Here is an 18,577-nt window from a genome sequence, read left to right on the forward strand (position 1 = left end):
TTGGAACTGGGCAGAGGGCTTTTGTTAAAGCTATTGCTCCAACTTTCTATCCACCAGTCCAACCTACCAGACCTCCCCAAAAACCAGCAACCACAGGGTTAATGCCTGGCATGGCAAGGGGCTTTCCTGACTAGCTCCAGCCTCTTTCTGATTGGTGGGCTCCTGTGCACGTAATCTCAGTTAATTCCTACTATCCTTTTAGGAGTGTTCTTTATGTTCCACATTTTTTTGATGAGAAAAGTAAGCTTTGGAGAACATACACAACTAGCAAGCGCCTGAATGGGAGTCCAAGCCAACTCTCCAGTGGCTTCACCATGCATGGTCTCAATATCTATGACAAGTAGCAAATTGCTAGTCCTTGTTTGCAGACTTGCAGCAAAATTTGATTCGCTGCTTAGTTTGAGGTTTAACACATGATCTGTATTAGTTGCTGTTATTTAAAATTTGGGATCTCACATAGAAATCTCTATTTTTGATTTCTCCGGTGGCAGCAGATGAGGGGGCAGTAGCTGGTGCCCTCTTTCTATGAGTCACATGAGCTTTACTTCCTCAGGTCTTCACCCAGCCCACAGCATTCATTTGCATCTCCTGCCTGGCTCTGCTAACATTGATTTATGACTCTGCTCGCTCTGTGTCCACTCCTTAGTTTGAGTAAGATGCTGTCATATGTACTATTTCCTCAGCTCCTCATGTTTCTATTACTGTTCTGCAACTGAGCACACTTGTCCAAGGTCACATAGCTAATGAGTGCACTCAGGTTGGTCCTAGTTCCCTGGCACAGCCTTCCTGAATTTTTACAACTTGTAAACAGCATGGACCCATTAACCCCCCAAAAGTGTGCCTTGGCTAGGATATTCCCAATGCAAGAATCCTGTGGTGAAACACATGAGCAGGAATGGGATGAGGCAACGTGTCTAAAGGAAGTCATCCTAAAAGTATTGGCCAAGGTCAAGTGAACCCTTCCCATTCTGTTGTTTCTGCCTGGGATCCCATAATGTAAATTTATGTCCTATAGCATTAGGAAAAAAGAACTTTTCCATCCCCCACCCCACCCCATGACTGTATCTTTGCTTCCTGAGATCAACGTGTGTGTAGTGTGGGGCCTCTTTTATCATGTGTTCTTCCCTGGAAGATTTCCTGGAATTCACTCAATGTCCTCATGACATTTCCACATCAAAGACTAGGGATTTAGACCATTCAATGTGAACCACATTGGGCAGAGCACAGGCAGCCTGGAGATGCTGCTTCCTCTGAAGGGCTTTCCGGCACTCGGGACAGAGCACAGCTGAGCTCAAATGACACGCAGTGCCTCAGAACAGCCATGACCCTCAGATGTCATGGGATTCTTCCAAGGAGATTCCCCATCTGGCCTCCCCACATCCAGTCCCTCACACACACGGTCAGCTTCATGTTTCTAAAGCTCTGCTTTCCACATGTCTGCCTCAATCAAAAACCTTTCATGGCATCCCATTTCCTGCAGAATAAGGTCAAAAAAATTACTTCTGTATTCTCTTGTCCAACCCTTATCGACTTTCCTTCCAGAACATTCTTTTCTGGACAGATAGGGCTACTTGGCATTCACCAAAACTCTGTGTGCGAGTCTTTCCTTTTATGTTCCCAAGTGTATGCAGGTCCTTCCATTCCTTCAGACCCTGTCCATCCTTCTATCCCATGAGGTTTGAGACCTCAGAGCCTTATGCACCCTAGTTGGAGAATGGGTTTGGGTGAAGACTAAGTGTGTACAGCCACTTTGGTGAGGAAGGTGGTACCTCTTCCCCGAGATCCATGAATAATGCAGTGCACCTTGACTGAAACTTTAGGCTCCCACAAAACATCTGCTTCCAATTTTCAAGGGTTAGAATCAGGGCCTGTAGGGCCATTGTAGGTTATATTTCTTTGTAGAAAAATCTGTTAAGATTCATAAATTCATTAATTAAAACACATTTTAAACAAATAAGAGTTTCAGCCTCATTTTCTGCCTCATAGCTTGCCCTACACACTTGTCGTATTGTCCAGTCTTTTTAAAATTTTTTATTTTTTTAAATCTTCCTCAGCTTCTCTTTCTGGGTGAAATGGAAATGATACCAACCTTGAGGGATAGTTGGAAGAATGACCAAATGAGATAGTTGTCCAGCTCCCTGTCAGGACCCAGGGCAAAAGCCAGACACACAGTGCACACTAAGAAAATGCCCCTCTTTTTTTTCTTCTGATGACTTTCATAAACTATTAGGGAAGTCATAGATGACAGCCTTGCCCACATCTCCATAGGTTCCCTGGACCGATTTGGTCTGAGGCACGTGCTCTATTTGAGGTGTTTGTATTTTATGGGTGTGTCATGTGGCTCCTCTCAAATTTTTGTTAGACTAGCTTTTGAAGAAAACCTGAAAATATGAGCTGAAAGAAAAATACTCAGCCAATCCTCCCTTTTATGGGTATGTTGGCTATTTGTCTGTCCAAACTAAACAGTCTCTGTTTCAGTCTTACCAAACTTTATTCTTAAAGAATCTAAAACTTGTCCTGGAATGAACTTGAAGGCCAGTTTCTTCTAAAATATAATACTGAAATATATTTTTTAAGGCAACACAAAATGTTGCTGGCTTTTTAAAGTGGGCATTGCACCAGAAATTTCCAAGATTTGAGACCTTTTTGTTGGAAAACAATAGTTTGCTCATTTCCGAACCTCTGTACAAAGGATAACTAATTCTAATAACTACAGTCTGCAGACCAAATGGAAATTATCTCATTGACACAGATTATGCAGCTATTTGGAGCTAATATGATAATTTTATTAGATTTCATTCTTTTCTAAGCTAATATTCCAGAAATCAAAGCAGCCCTCTGGATCATACATACCTGGATATATTAGGAGGAAAATATTGCTTGCAAATGGACACTAATCAGTTTTCAAGAGTAATCAAGGATGTGGAGATTGGATTTCAGCAGAGAAGATGGCCAAATGAGCTGGCGTGTGTGACATGACTTGGCAGGCAACAATCAGCAAGGACTACGTGTCCAGGGAAAGAGGAAGGAGTTAGGCAGATGGTGGAGATGAACAGTGCTGAGAATGGCCATTGCTATCCAAGCCCCAGCTGCCCTTAGTGCAAGATGCTGCAGTCTCTGATTCATGTCAGTTATGAGCAATCCTGATTCTGGCTGTTCCTCCACCATCTTACTGGGCATTTGTGTCAATGATGGAAAATGCCTCATTTTGCCCATCCAGCCCTCTGTGAAATGATCTGAACCTTGCTCAAGCCCTTCTGCAACCTGAGGTTTTAGCTGCAGCCTCTGACATATTTTCACTTTCATTCATTTTATTCAGAGGCCATGGTGTTTGGACATTATGTTTCAGCACACAGCTTTTGTCATTTTATAGGTTTTGGTGGGAGCAGGCAGCTCTGCAAGGATTGAATTTTTGTGTCGCATCCATGGTGGCAAAGTGAAAAGAATGTAGGCTTTGGGGTCATACAGACCCAGGCTTGAATTCTGGTTTTGCCACTTAATGACTTTGGGCAAACTACTGAACCTCTGAATCTCATTTCCTCATCTGAAAAATTTCCTTGTCCTAAAATGGGCAGCAGACATTTTATAGGATTTTCATGAGGATGAAGAAATGTATTTAAATGACGTATTTGACACACAGTGAGAAATTTAATCAATGGAGCTATAATGCAGTAAATATGTGGAAAGCTGCAGCTTGAGCCTATTTGATCAAGATCCTCTGATGAATCCGAACTCATCAAAATGAAATCTGGGTAGAGACAAAACTTTCTCAGCATTCTCCAAAATTTAAATTGCAAACTTACAAGATACAATAGATGCACCTTTGTTTCAAATACTTAGGTATCCCATGCTCTAAAAATAAATCACGTTGCCTTTGCTGACTCCTCAAGCTATCTCCCTCTCTCTTTCCTTCCAGATTCTACTATGTTTGTTGAAGGACCAAGTAACAATTAGTGTAGACTTTCCTAGCCACTCACTCCTTCCTTTCACAGGCTGACTTCTATTTCCTCAACTCTCCTGAAAAGCCTCTGTAGAGTCTAGAAAGTTAGAGACACACTCACACGGTGCACACAGCATGCAGCCTCATCAGCTCTGTAGCTTTTCACAGCATTAGCCACTGCTTTTCCTAAAACCGTGCTCCTCAACCTTGGCTGAATGTTAGAATCACCTGAGGAGCTTTAAAAAATTATGCGTACCTGGGTCCCACCCCCTGAGATTCAGATGTAATTGTCTTGGGTGCTGCTTGGACTTTGGGACTTTTCCCTTGTTGAACATTAAGGTGCAGCCATGGTTGAGAAGCAGCGAAAATTCCCGCTCTCCTTTATTTATGTAATATTGCAATGCTCTGTTTCTCCTACTTCCCAAATGCTTCTTTTGAATCTTTTTCAGGATCTCAGTGAAACCTTGTTTAGAATGTTGTTTTGAGTAGTAAAAGATGCAAATCTTATAATGAAGGCGACTTACAGTTGTAGTTATTACTCTGGTATTGGTAAAGAAAATCTAAAAGTTTTGTGTAATTAGGAAGCTTACCTAATGAACGTTCATACTAGATGGCTATGGAGGAGAACAAGAGGAAGGAAAGAAGGAAGAATCAAAGAGAGGGAAGAAGACGGAGAAGAAAGTCTTCTATTTTATTATTTTAACAATATTCCGCATATCTAATGCTTTCTTTTCTGTTTCATTTCCATAAAAGAAACAGAAATTTGAATATTAGCTATGATTTGTAGAGCACCATATTATCTCACTTAATCTTCACAAAAACTCTAATGTGATGGGGTTACTATTATCTTCATTTTTTATAGCAAGGAAATGAAGGTGAGAAGTTGCCCAAGGGCATGAGCCTAGAAAATGAAGGCTGGGATTTTAATCCAGGCTGATTGGGACTTCAGAGTCAGCCTACATTTTGCTGCCTCTTTGGATTAGAATCCTACATAATTAACATCAAATCTTGGGAAATTCTACCAAAGCCTTACCCAAAGGAGATATTCAAAAACCGGAAATCAGTCTCCTATTTCCCATTCGTTTTCTTCTTCTGGGCAGCTATCCTGAGGTCCTGCAAATGTTCTTCACGTGCTTCAGTTTTAGTAGATTTCATCTGCTTGGACACCCACACTCTCTGGTTCAGCTTGATAATGGTCCTATTAATATGTGCTGTCTCTAGTCCAAAACAGCAATGACAGTTTTAGTCATTAACCAGTTAAGGAAAGGGGCTGGGTCAAAACCAAATAGAGAATTTGTGCCGATGGTTAAATTTCTATGTTCAGGAGAAAGTGTTAGAAGAAAAGGAATAGACTTCCACTGAGAGGGAGTGGCCAGAGATGGAGAGAGGAAATCATCTGCAGATCTCAGAGGTCAGGCAATGGTGACGGGTTGGGGGGGAAGAAAATGAGTACCTTTACATGGGAAAGCAAATGAATAACTAGGAGAAAGTGAAGAAAGATTCAGAACTCTTTCTTCCTCCCTCCCTCCCTCCCTCCTTCCTTCTCACTAGCCACTCCCTCCCTCCTTCCACAGCCTGACTTTTATTTCTCCGACTCTCCTGAAAAGGTTCTGTAGAGTCTAGAGTCTCTAGATCCCCACCCTCCCTCTCTCCCTCCCCTTCCCTCCTTCCCCCTCCTCCCTCTCTTCCTCCCTTTCTTCTTCCCTCCCTTCTTCTTCTCTCACTCTCTTCCTCCCTCCCTTCTTTCCTTCCTCCCTTCCTCCTTCCCTCCCTCCCTTCCTTCCTCCCTCCCTTCCTCCCTTCCTTTTCTTATCTAATATTTTTCACCTATAAACCATCCAGCTGTGCTTGATTCTGTCTGTATTCAGTGAGCTTTCTAATGAACTAAGAGTTACAGATTTCCTTTAGCAACAGCCTAGCAACAGCTTCAACTATAAATTGCCTTCCTTATGAGACTTGTATCTTTACTACACAAAACATCTTTCTAAATAGGATTTGAGTGAAGTCTGAGCACAGTACAGCTGAGGATGTTCAGTGAGAGATTTACAGATGCTGAAAATCAACAGATATGGGGAAAAACATTTGTTCCAAAGCAAGACCCGGGTCAAGAAAAAGAAAAGGAATTCACTTTCCCTCCTTTGGTCCTTCACCCAGAGCTCAAGAGAGAATACACGGGTCACTTTAAGTCTGCAAAGGCTCTGGGTCTGGCTGCCAGGAAGTGAAATTTGACACTCAATCATTATAACCAGATTGGTCCTTGTGGCTTCACATATTTTGTTCCTCCTCCTCCTCATGTCATGGCTTTACTTTTCTGTTTCCATTTAAACTGCTTTATTTTGCACATTTCTTTCATTTTGCCTCAAATCCTGTGGAGAAAGAGCCAACTGAAATTTATGCAGTTTCTACTATGTTCCCTGCACTGTGCTAGCCCCTTGGTTATCTGGGGTCATATCTACTACAGAAAAGAAAGCGTAAATGCAAAGAAAGAAAGATTTTGGAATGAGCGGGAGGTGAGTGTACGAAAAAGTTGAAGAGAGAGGAAAGGAGTGTGGATTCTCCATAGAAGGGGCCTAAGGGGGTGAAGACTTAAAGTTGCCAACAAGAGCCTGGAGAATAATTGCCACCCCAATTTACCCCACTTTGGGGAAATGTGCAGAAATTTACATTTTACATTTCCTCCTCCAGTGCTGTATGGCAAAAGACTTCAGGAAACTGGCTCTGTTGGCAAGGAGATCACATATTCTTTTAGGTATGTGTCACTTCTAACCAATGGTGGGCTTTGAGTCTCATGTGTAAGTAGGAATAAACCTAGTACCACCTCCTAGGGGTGTTGGGAGGATGGAGTGAGTGTGCTCTGCTGACTAGTTTTACTGCAGAGCGCTATGCATGCCTGTGCACGCAGGACAGAGGTATTGAATCACAGGGGCTCTTGAGTTTTCCCACACAGCAAGAAAATAGAAACTCTTTTGATGTCTCTAGATTATATTAGGTCGAACTATATGACATTGCCATTTCTATAGGTCAAAAACAGTAAGGACTTTAAAAACAGTTCACATGAAAATGTCCAGATGTATGAGTTTTCTTGAAAAATCTGCACCAGTGGGCCATATTGCCTCATGGACACCATACAGTGCAGTGACTGCCAACCACTTTAGGCAGGGCATGCAACCTAAGTCTCTGGGGTCTCTACCCTGCCTCTTTACTGATGTGCATTTCCTGCTTGGTCCTGCAGATTTAGATGACAGCCCCTGACTTACTGTACTGCCCGGAGCTACAATAATATCTTACAGATAACATATCCCTGAGAAATGTTAGCAAAGGCAATGAAGGCAGCAATGTAGAATTGTGTGAGCAAATGGCAAGGACAAATCATTCCAAACCAAACATTCCAGGCCTGGAATACTTAACACAGGCCAGGGAGAGGTGGTTGGGGTTCTGCTTGTCACTCTGCTTTGACAGCGTGTGGAAACACTTTCATCTCCGCAAAATTGTCTCCTCTGACATGTTTACACACACACGCAACTCCATTCACTCAGTACTTAGTGTGTTTTTCTTCCTTTTGCTTATATTTTTCTTTTTAATCCCCCTCTGGATATCAATTTGTCCAGGGAGAGGAAATTTCCTGTAGCCAAGAGGCCAAGAGAAAGATTAGCTGGCCCACCAAATATATCGGGCTCCCAAAGTAACTGTCTTCTCGCTTGCAAATATAATATCTCATTTAATACTTCCAGTGAGTCCAGTGGAGCAGATACATATTATTACCTTTATCAGTGATAAGCAAATAGAGTTCAGAGAACTAGAGTAACTTACTCATGATCACACAGCCAGGAAGGGTTGGGGCTGGAACTGGCGCTTTTCAGTTAACTATGAACTAAAACAGGCCTTATTTCAAGTTTAAGCAATAATCTTGATGTTTTAGTTGGTCTTTTGATGAGATGGGCTTACTAGCAAAGCTGATGCAAATTTAGTATTAAGGAAAATAGCATGTTAGAATCAGAGAGGGGAATAGTTCCATGTACTCTGGGCTGTCAGGCAATATCCAGAGTAGCCCTGGAAAATATCCGATTCTCCTTTAGACATCACTAACTGAACTCTGTACACCTTCTGGCTAACTCTAGATTGGGTTCAGATTCTTTCTGAATACAGAGATTCAGGTAGCCACTATTCATCCCAGAACATCCATAGGGAGTTGGCACAAGTTGTGACAATGGTGATCAAGTCCAGATGTCTGTTTCAAGAGGGGCATGTATATCCTAGGTGAACTACCGGGCGTCTGGGGAAAGTCCTCCCTATAAGCATGGGAAGACCCTGGGAGAGGGCCCGGAAGGTAGATGATGAGAGTCTTCACGCACTTAAAATGCCAAAGGAAAGATAACTTTTTCTTGCCACTTCTAAAAGCAGAGCAAAGATCAGAATGCTAGACATCAAAAAGGACCATATTCTGCGCTTGAACCCAGGAGGCAGAGGTTGCAGTGAGCTGAGATTGCGCCATTGCATGCCAGCCTGGCAACAGAGCAACATTCCGTCTCAAAAAGAAAAAAAGAAAAGAAAAAAGGATCAGATTCTGGCATAATAAAGAACTTTCTGGTGACCAGTGTTGTATTAATGGAAAGAGCAGCCTTATGAAGTATGAGTGTTTTGCTACTGCTGGCATTGAAGCTGGAGGTGGGATCTGTAGCTTGGATAAATTCTAAAAGTCTGTTTGGACACCATTCCGTCTCAGCACCAAGGACAAACAAGAGGACAACGAGCACATTTTTATTATATTTATGATCCTGGCCCATAAACTGTCTTTAAGAAATGAGAGTTGTTTTTTTTTTTACATCTCTAGATAATATTGGGCTTACATTAAGTTAACATTTTTTTTGTAAATAACAAAGTGGTCGAAGGTTAGAAATTTTATGTGGTTCAACATCATTCACATAAAGTCAAGGGAATGTACTCAGATTCTTTAGATCCCTGTTGCATAAGGAAGAAGGATGCCCAAGAAACAGTGAAGAGTTCATTGTGTGTTCATATTGGGAATATGGAGGAGAGCGGTAGGGACAGAGATGGACAAGAAAGGCAGCGAAGAAGCAGATCCTTCAGAGGCCCCTGCGGCCATGTCGAGGAATATGTTCTCTATTATGAAGAAAAGGAGAGAATGCTAATAATGATCTGGGAAATTGATAGGTGCACCTGTGATAAAATGCATTAGTAATTCTGAAATATTCAAAGAATCCTTTAATAAGATTCCACTGTGGTGAAATTAGATTTTTAGAGTGGAATGGGATTAAAATGACTTCATAAAAGGTCTTTCTACATAAATTAATGGTGCAAGAAAGAAATTGGAAAAAATTACCAATATAAGAGAGTAAGCTGTTTTGGGAAACATGTTAGCTGTTGGAAGGGCCACCAATGAATGTTTTCATGACAGCTCTGAAAATACTGTCACAGTATGGATGGTAGGATGTGTTTTGAAGCAACAACGTTAGCCATGGCTTTATATCATTGGTAGCACGTGAAGGCTCTTTAGTGGCAGAAACTGCCACTATTTAATACTATCCTATAATTGGTCTTATTTAGAGCCAATTAACAGTTAATTAATTAGAACCAATTTCCTTTCCTTGACTTGGAGACAGAAGACACACAAGCGTGTATTGAAGTTTGAGCTGTCTTCTAACCCTCTGGTCTTAGACAAAGTGCTTTATTTCTGACCCACAACCTTGCAGATGAACAGTGAGATGGGGTAATAAACCATTCTTTGGGGTCATTACTATATCAAATAAAGCTATACTAAGTTTATGGCAAAATAAATTTCATTAAGAAATTCTTATTTATTTATTATACTTTAAGTTCTGGGGTACATGTTCAGATCGTGCAGGTTTGTTACATAGGTATACATGTGCCATGGTGGTGGTTTGCTGCATCCATTGCCCCGTCATCTACATTAGGTATTTCTCCTAATGCTATCCTTCCCCAATCGTCCTGCCCCTGCTATTCTTCCCCTAGCCCCCCAGCTCCCAGGCTCCAGTGTGTGATGCCCCCCCATCCCCATGCGTGTGTGTTCTTCTCATTGTTCAACACCCACTTATGAGTGAGAACATGCGGTATTTGGTTTTCTGTTCTTATGTCGGTTTGCTGAGAATGACAGCTTCCAGTTTCATCCATGTCCCTGCAAAGGACATGAACTCATGTAATGAGTTTAATAGCTGCATAGTATTCTATGGTGTATATTAATTAAAATACATTTTAGTTGGAAATAATGACTGAAGGATTAGTCAAAAGCAGAACTGCAGATTGCTAAATAGAAAATTCAAAAAGTCCTTTCCGAGAGTCCCTGTGGCAGTGTGGAACAGGTGCAGGTTTTAAAGACAGTCATTATATGAGTTTAAACACCTACTCCACCTCTTTGTATATATAGGAGGTTAGGGGAGCTACTTTTCTCTCCTCATCTAAACAATAGGGATAAAGAGATGATATGTACAATTAAAAATCCTATTGAAATATTTTATTGAAAAGATCCTATTAATCTGATTATAAAATATACCTCCTTCGGTGGTAAACTGAATAACTTTGAAGAAGCTGTTTTATCTATTTTGCTGATAATTATTCTACATCTGTTGGGTGGGTGACAGAATATCTTCTTTAAATATTATATGTCATTTTCCACCTCTGCCTTATCATTTCACAAGTGTTGCCCAGCCTTCTGTATTTCCTTGCTTCAAGGATTTTGCAGAGCAGGAAGAGGTTTCTTGAAAATAACACTTGCTTTCTTTTCAGAAATTCCAAGCCCAAGAGTTTATGCTAGAGAGAAGGTAATGAGACAGTTTTATGAGAGGTTTTCTCACATCTGGAAAGACTGGGGGCCAGTGCACCTGTGAGAAGTAGAAACAGTCACCCTACCTAGATAGACCTCAGAAGAGAGGGCTGCCTGGTCCTGCTCAGACACCAGGTTCTTGGCCTTGACCATGATTCTTAGTCCCCAAGCTGGGTTTGAAAGTAGAATCCACAGACTTCAAAGGAAGAGTTAATTTGCAAGACAAGACTGGGCCTAATTGGTGTGAAGAAATACCTCCCAGGATTTTTGCCTGACCTTAGTGTTAAAGGCGATGCAGTTAGGAGCCTAAATAATCTAAGAAACTGAAGTTCCTGCCGGCATAGACTCTTGGAATTAGATTTATGTTGATTTCAAGAAAATAAAGAAATAGAACATTTCTTGCAGACTTGTGTTTATAAGATTCAGACCTGCTGCAGTTGTAAGGCATTGGAGGATCTAAAGATAAATTTATCTCTGCTCTCTAAAAGCATACCACCTATTTTTGAGCTGCAGAAGATCATAAGACACCTACATAAATAACTATCATTCACAGCATTGTGAGATCTTGATATGTCACAAACTGTAGAAAAAGTTCTCAGTCATGAGAGGTAGACAGTTGAATTTTGCAAATGGCAGATAACCAAGAGGATGGAAAAGAGTGTCTCCCAAAGAAATATATAAAAATGTACCCTCCTCTAATCATTGTGTGTCAATACTGTTACTATATAATTGCTATAGCAGTAAATGCATAAAATTTTGTAGACATTAACGTTCTTTTGGAAATATGCCTGCTTGATATGAAAGAGAAGTTTGGAACCGGGTGATTCAATAGGGAACTGTATAGTTCAAGATTTCCATGAAAGTAGTTAGCGTGTTATCTTCACAGAATTTGAGAAGTCAGAGAGACCTCAGAGGTCACCTAGTCCCTCCTACCCTTCCCATTTTACAGGGTTGAAACTGGGGCCCACATAGAACCTGGATTTACTGAGGTCTCACAGTTGTCATTTTGAAACATCATTGAGATGGTCAAAGTCTGGGTGTAACCTGGGCCAAATGTGCACCTCCACTTCTTAACAGCTGTGTGAGCAGCCACTGCTGCTGTCTCTTGCCTGGCCATACCTAGATTCCTAATCGGAAGTTTAGCCTCTGCCGCAGCTGTACAATGGTTACTCATCCAATTCATCTTTTTCATCGCGTTGCTTTCTTGTTTACAAACCTAAATGATTACTTCATTAAAAAAAATCTAAACTTTGTGATTTGGCATTCAAGACTTTATGTGATCTGATTCCAACCAAGTATTCTAAGCTTATCTTCTGCACTATATGCATACACTTTGTCTGCCAGAGACGCCTTCCTGGTACTTTCCACGCTGGTTCTCAGTATCCTATGCTTTTGCTCATATTTTCCTCTCTGCTTGGAGGCCTTTCTCACCAATCCTTATCTGTTCTTCAAGGCTTTATTGATGTTATCTCCTCTGAGGAGTCTTCCCTCGGTGAGGGATACAGAGCATTACATGGACCTGAGTTTGGAACCTTACTCCGCCACTTAGGTTCTGAAAGACTGCGGGCAGGTTACTTAGGTTACTTAATTTCTCTGGGGCCTAGTTTTCCCATCTGTCAAATGGGTAAGTCTACACCCACCTTGTGACCTGGTTGTAAGATATAAGTGGGTTAATTCTATTGTACGCAGCGCAGTTCCTTGTACCTGATAAATGTCCAAGAATGTGACTAATTACTGGTGTTACTCCAGGGACCTGTGGTCTTCTTTTCTTTGAATCCCATTCTCTGTGAGTTCTCTTATATTCTAAATTATAATATCCAATTTTGCATTTTGGTTATTGGAATGCACATTTTATTTCCCCATTCAATTGGTAGCGCCTTGAAGACAAGATGATGTTCTCTTCCGGACTATCCCTATTGCATTGTTCTTTACTACAGTAGGTCCTCAAACTTAGGCAAGGCTGACTTTCCAAGTGTGAAAATCCTGATAAGAATTTGCTCTGCTGCTACTTCTCCTCCTAAAAGTTGAGCAGTTTTTTAAAAAAAGTCAATTTATGTAGATATTAGAATCCCAATTGTTGGGCTTCTTTCTTAGAAATACAGAGAGAATTTGAAGTGACTGGTAGAGATTGATACATTTCAATTAAATCTTGGGAAACTTTGATTTAATGCTTGAAGGACATGTGGCCTCAACTCACCAGGTCAACTCAATCTTACCATTTGCCAGCATGCATTATGATACTTCAGAGAAAATGGTTTTATGGTCAAATGAGTTTGGAAAACATTAGATTTTAATTAATAACCCAATCACAGGAGCCAGAGCACACATTAGCCCACTAGAACATGCAACATGTCCTGTGGTAAAGAAACTGACATTTAATAGCTAATAAGGATAGCTAATATTCTCTAAGCTCTCATTATATGTCAGGCATTCTGCTAGTAGACTCTTACACAGAATCTCTAATTTAATCCTCAGAATGCCCATATAAGATGTATATGATTACTATCTTCATTTAACAGATGAAGAAACTAATGTTTGAATGGGCCCAAGTTCACATGTCATTGAAGGAGCAGAGCTGGGATTTGAAGTCAGACATTTGTGACCCCTAAGCCAGAGCTCTGATCCACCATGGAGCACAGCTTTCAACATTCCAAGACTTGCCTGACCGGAAGTACTTTTGGTTATCCTCCTATTATGATAATGTCCCATGAAAGTTTGGTTCACTGGAAGTGATACTTGGGGAAGTAGAGCCTCATCACACCCAAGCTACTTGGCTTATGGGCACATCCACGATCTTTGCACCTCTGTGCCTTTGCCTGCTGGCCTCTGCCTGGGAACCCCTGGCCCTCTTGGCTCTTTCATGATATTTTACTCATTTTTCAAGGTCTAGTTCAAGTGCAGCTCTGTGGGAAGCTTTCTTTGATTTTAGCAGGCTGATTTGCAAAACCCCTCTGTGTTCCTGCCATTCTTCCAATGCTGTTTTTAATGTTTGGTCTATCTTTATCAAGGACACATTCCAAGAGCCTTGGTAAAGCATCTGGCACAGAGTAGACACTCAGTTAAGGTTTACTGAATTACCATGGTGTCTCATTCTAGCCCATCAGCCACTGATCCCTAACCTTGGGGCATTTCAGGTCCAGGTTCGCAAACTTGTGGCTAGAAACCTGGACTAAGCCGGGCTCACACGCAAAGCTAATTCAGCATGGCTGCCACACTCCCAGCAGTTCATTGGTTAACACTCTTGTCCCCTGCAGACGCAGCCTTTCTCTCCCAGCCTCTCTGAGATGAGGAGGTGCGATTAGGTCACTGTGGGCCTCTCTCATCAGCGCCCTTTTTGCGACAACCCTGACCTGTCCTTTCCAGGGTTCTGTCCAGGTTTCATTACAAAGCACCCCCAGTGACTGCCCCTTAGATGACTCAGCTGGCTAGGGCTTCATTAGCAACCCTAATTGCCTTTTTGTTTTTGTCCTCTTTGGGGCCTTCTGGGGCCAGGGGTGGGGCCTGGCGGGCCTGACTTCCAGAGATGCCGCCAGCCTCCATTGGAGCCCGGGAGGAAGTTCGCGCTCCGGCTTCTCAGCAGTCACGTCATGCCACACTGTGCATTTCTCTGCCGCACCCGTCCCCGGGGTGCACTCAGGCGCCATGCAACCGCTGGCCATCCCAGCTCTCAAGCTGTCTGCAATGAGGTCATGGGTGGGGTCCCGGAGACCCCACTCCAAATAGGGTGGGGGCTTCCCCGACTGGCCTGGGGATGGGCCGAGAGGACCGGGAAAGAGACAATCATCTTGTCTGTCTAACCTACTGCTCCCTGTCTTAATGTTCTATGAGCTGGTGTAGATAGAAGTGGAGGGAAAAGGAGAACAGAAGCAGACATGGGAAAGAGAAGGATAAGGAATTGGCAATGGCCAGGGACTTACTGCACTAACTATGGGAGAGAGGCAACTAATGGTGTCTCCTGATCACTTTGCAGTGAGCCGTTTGAGCTGCTGTCTTGCTTTTCTATAAGTAGTGTCCCCCTTTTTACCTTAATCCCTTTCTTGTAGTTGAGACTGTGAGACAGGGAAAGCTACAACAGTTCACTTTACATGACTAGAATTTGACACAGAAGGAAAAAATATTCCAGAAACAGAAAGAGCTGGTGTAGCAAGAAGGCAGAGCCCTCTCAGCCCAAGAGCAGGGTCCCAGGCGGCCTTCACATTGCTCTCCTAGGTCTAATGGGTGAGAAATTAGCCTTGCTAATGTTTCTGTACCAATGGATTTTGCAGCCTGAGGCCACCAAAATGTTCCAAACCACTCGAGCTCTGTCAAATCCACAGGGTTTTATAACCTTTGCCTGTGAGCATACATGTGTGCATGAAGGAATTAATGTGGAGCTGTGATAAAATCTCAGCCTGCCTGAAGAATGTTCAGATTTCTGTGACGATCTAGTTTTTTGCACCTGGAATTCTGCCTCAGAAAGATGGGAACACTGATAACAGAGACATTCTCAGGGAAATAGGAAAAACACATCACATATTTGTATGCCTCGCCACCGCAACCCACAAGGTACTTCTCATGTGACCAATGCACAGAAAAACAAGAACATTTCTTATTCTCGCTGCTCCCTACCTGTCTATGAGGCAGAATCAAGAAGGCAAAGTCACCCTATTTAGATAACATTTTCAGCCAATTGTGACTTCAATTAACAAACGTTGAGTCGAGCGGTTTTATCCTCCCAGGATATATAATGTCTGTAACATCCTCCCGTATCAGTTACAAAGAAAAAGGCAAATGATTTATTTAACTTTAAAAAACATATTCTGCCAAACAAGTTCATAAGAAGCCATAGTAACTGTACTTAGGAGGATTTTTGGAATGATATTAAAATCTTCCTTGGGAAATATTTCTAAGTTAATAGAAGAATCACAGCTCCGGAAGCTGAGTTGCATATAACAGTCTAAGAAAACAGATAAACTGACCTTGGGAATGAGTTAGCCTGTCACCACACTGACAAATGCTAAGTTCACCAGATTGGAGATTTTGAAGACTCTCCTCCTATTTTCTGAAACAAATGGCATTTTTCATATAGTGAAAGATATTTACAGAGGTTCATGAGTCAAACAGAATAGAAAGTAGGAGGACGCTTTCCTGCAGAGGTTCTCTAACCTCTGGTTTAGCGTTTGTTGACATACTTTTTACAAGTTCCCCCATTTCTTTACAAGTTGCTGTCTTAAGTTCTCCCAGTAGATATTTTGATGAAGGCCAAACAGGAGGGAAAAAGAGAAGAACTGCAGTGAAAATGGTGCTTACCTTGTCTGCACATTGCTGACATCAAACTTTCCCCCAAAACGTGAGGCTTTCTCGCTTTGGTTGTCCCATGAATTTAGCAACCATTAAAATTTAAAGCAAAAATATGTGTTTATCATTCAAAGCTGCTCCAAAACAGTGCAAAAATAACTTGATGAAAAATAAAGTGCTCGTCTGAGCATGAGAATGCGTTTGAAGCTTGGAGCTCATGCTGTTGTACGAAGTTTTGCAACTGTCTTTCTCAGTTTAAACAACCTCCCACTCCTTCTCCCAGGCACTTGCCAACTTCTATAATTTAAAGCAACTGCGATCCTTCCCATAATACTCACATTTCAAAGAGCTTAATATATACACGAGTTAAGAATGAGTAGGACTGGGTAGTGTTCTTCTGCAAACCCCAGATTGAAGCAAATGAAAAGCAGGGGTCTCAGGTATCTAAACAGTTCCCTTTCTCTTTTTTATCCATTGCTCTTCTCACTACATTTCTTCTAGTTGCTTTGCCTTTTAAAATGATGCCTAAAGACCAGATAGTATCATTTCACTGGCAGCAAAAAGAGTACATAGGAAAGTGTATGCCTCAACTTATGGAAAAATGATAGGAGTGAAATTGTGTTTAAACATCACTTTGGCTAAAAGAATTATTTCCATGCAACTTGTGCCTAATTTATCTGGTTGAAAAATCTGAATTATTATATGTGATTTTTTTCATAAAAGGGGAAGCTACCTACAATGATGTTTGCATTAGTCTTAGTCTTATTTTAAACTTTATACCTTATGTGAACCATAAACTAGAGAAGATACTTCCTTTGCAGTGTCTGTCTGTGGCTGAATAAATCTTCTGACATTCGATCTGTAACCAATGTTATAAATGTTATTATTTTTACTACTTTCCATCAACTGCCACTAAACCACACACACACACACACACACACAAGCATTGTGAATTCAAATTACAGTGTGATCAACTGAAATGGTGATTTGAAAAATATTTGATAGTATATCTCAAAAGAGATCTTGCTTAGTACCTGATAGATAACAGGCATTCAAAAAATGCTAAATAAAATATTGCATATATTCACACCAACCAACAATTTTGACAATTTTGGTTTGCATATATGTTCCCATTAAAGTTGGTTAATATGTCAAAGCTTGTATAGAAGTAAACATAGGACAATACATACTTTGCCAGTCATAGATTAATGAATAGTTATGACGTATTAAAATTTCCTAAATGAATAGAAAACATCAGTTCAATAACTAGATCAATTGGTAGATAATATAAATATTGACATGTATGTTCACTGTGCAAAGTTACACTGTGTGTTTCCCATTCTTCCCTTTTCCAAATCAGATTATATATTATGGTTCTCTTATTGCTATTACATCGTGTGTGTGTGTGTGTGTGTGTGTGTGTGTAATATGGTTTAGCTGTTTCCCCACCCAAATCTCATCTCGAATTGAAGTTCCCATAATTCTCAAGTGTTGTGGGAGGGACCCAGTGGAAGATAATTGTATCATGTGGGCAGTTCCCCCATACTGTTCTCATGGTAGCAAATAAGTCTTTTGAATTCTGATGGTTTTATAAGGGGAAAACCCTAATGCTTGATTCTCTTTTTATTTTTATTTTTCTCTCTTTCTCTTTTATTTTTGTTTTTTTTTTTTTTTGATTCTCATTCTCTCTTGTCTGCTGCCATGTAAGACATGCCTTTTGCCTTCCACCATGATTGTGAGGCCTCTCCAGTCATGTGGAACTGTGAATCCATTAAACTTCTTTTTTCTTATAAATTACCCAGTCTTGGGTATGTCTTTATCAGCAGCATGAAACAGACTAACACAGTGTGTGTGTGTGTGTGTGTGTGTGTGTGTGTGTGTGTGTGTGAGAGAGAGAGAGAGAGAGAGAGAGAGAGAGAACTTGTATGTTTCATTCATAGATTACTTCCTTTCTAGTTCGTAGGTCACTGGATTAAGAGATGGTCACACCCAGAGTTATGCAGAGAACTCCGCATGCCCCAGAAGTCCAGGTCACCTCGGAGGTGAATGCAGTGAGCAGGTGGAATTAGAGGTTGCTTACTGTTGGGGGCTGATGTCGGGGGGGGCAGTGGCGGGGGCAGTAGGCATGTTCTGTATTTGAAAGGAGGAGAGGACATTGATTCTTGGTAATGAGCGAGTAAATATGGCAGATACTTTTGGTGCTTACTGATGCTTACATATTCCTCTCTATATTTCCCAGCCTCACTTGCAGTGTGGTTGATTGTGTCAGTTGCTCTAATACAAGTACTTTCAAAGCTTCTTGGACTATGAAATAAAATATTGTATTTAAAGGATGGAGAAAAGGCCCCAGTCCAATGATAAATGCTCAACAAATGATCGCTGTTATGGAACACCATACTGAGGTATTTTTTATACATTAAATACTGTGTAAGCTCAACAAATGATCGCTGTTATGGAACACCATACTGAGGTATTTTTTATACATTAAATACTGTGTAAGCTCAACAAATGATCGCTGTTATGGAATACCATACTGAGGTATTTTTTATACATTAAATACT

General features: G+C 41.2%; 1 protein-coding gene across 1 annotated transcript in view; it reads right to left on the reverse strand.

The window, feature by feature from the left end:
- The window catches only part of C1QTNF7 (C1q and TNF related 7), a 105,119-nt gene extending 88,874 nt beyond the window's left edge, over nt 1-16,245 (reverse strand). Inside the window, exon 1 of the mRNA XM_002745971.5 lies at nt 16,029-16,245. Within this exon, the coding sequence (XP_002746017.1) occupies nt 16,029-16,050 (22 nt within the window). The 5' untranslated portion in view covers nt 16,051-16,245. The remainder of the gene's footprint in view (nt 1-16,028) is intronic.
- Nucleotides 16,246-18,577: the final 2,332 nt, after the last annotated feature.

The sequence above is a fragment of the Callithrix jacchus genome, chromosome 3 (genome assembly GCF_049354715.1).
Source record: "Callithrix jacchus isolate 240 chromosome 3, calJac240_pri, whole genome shotgun sequence".
Lineage (NCBI taxonomy): Eukaryota > Metazoa > Chordata > Mammalia > Primates > Cebidae > Callithrix > Callithrix jacchus.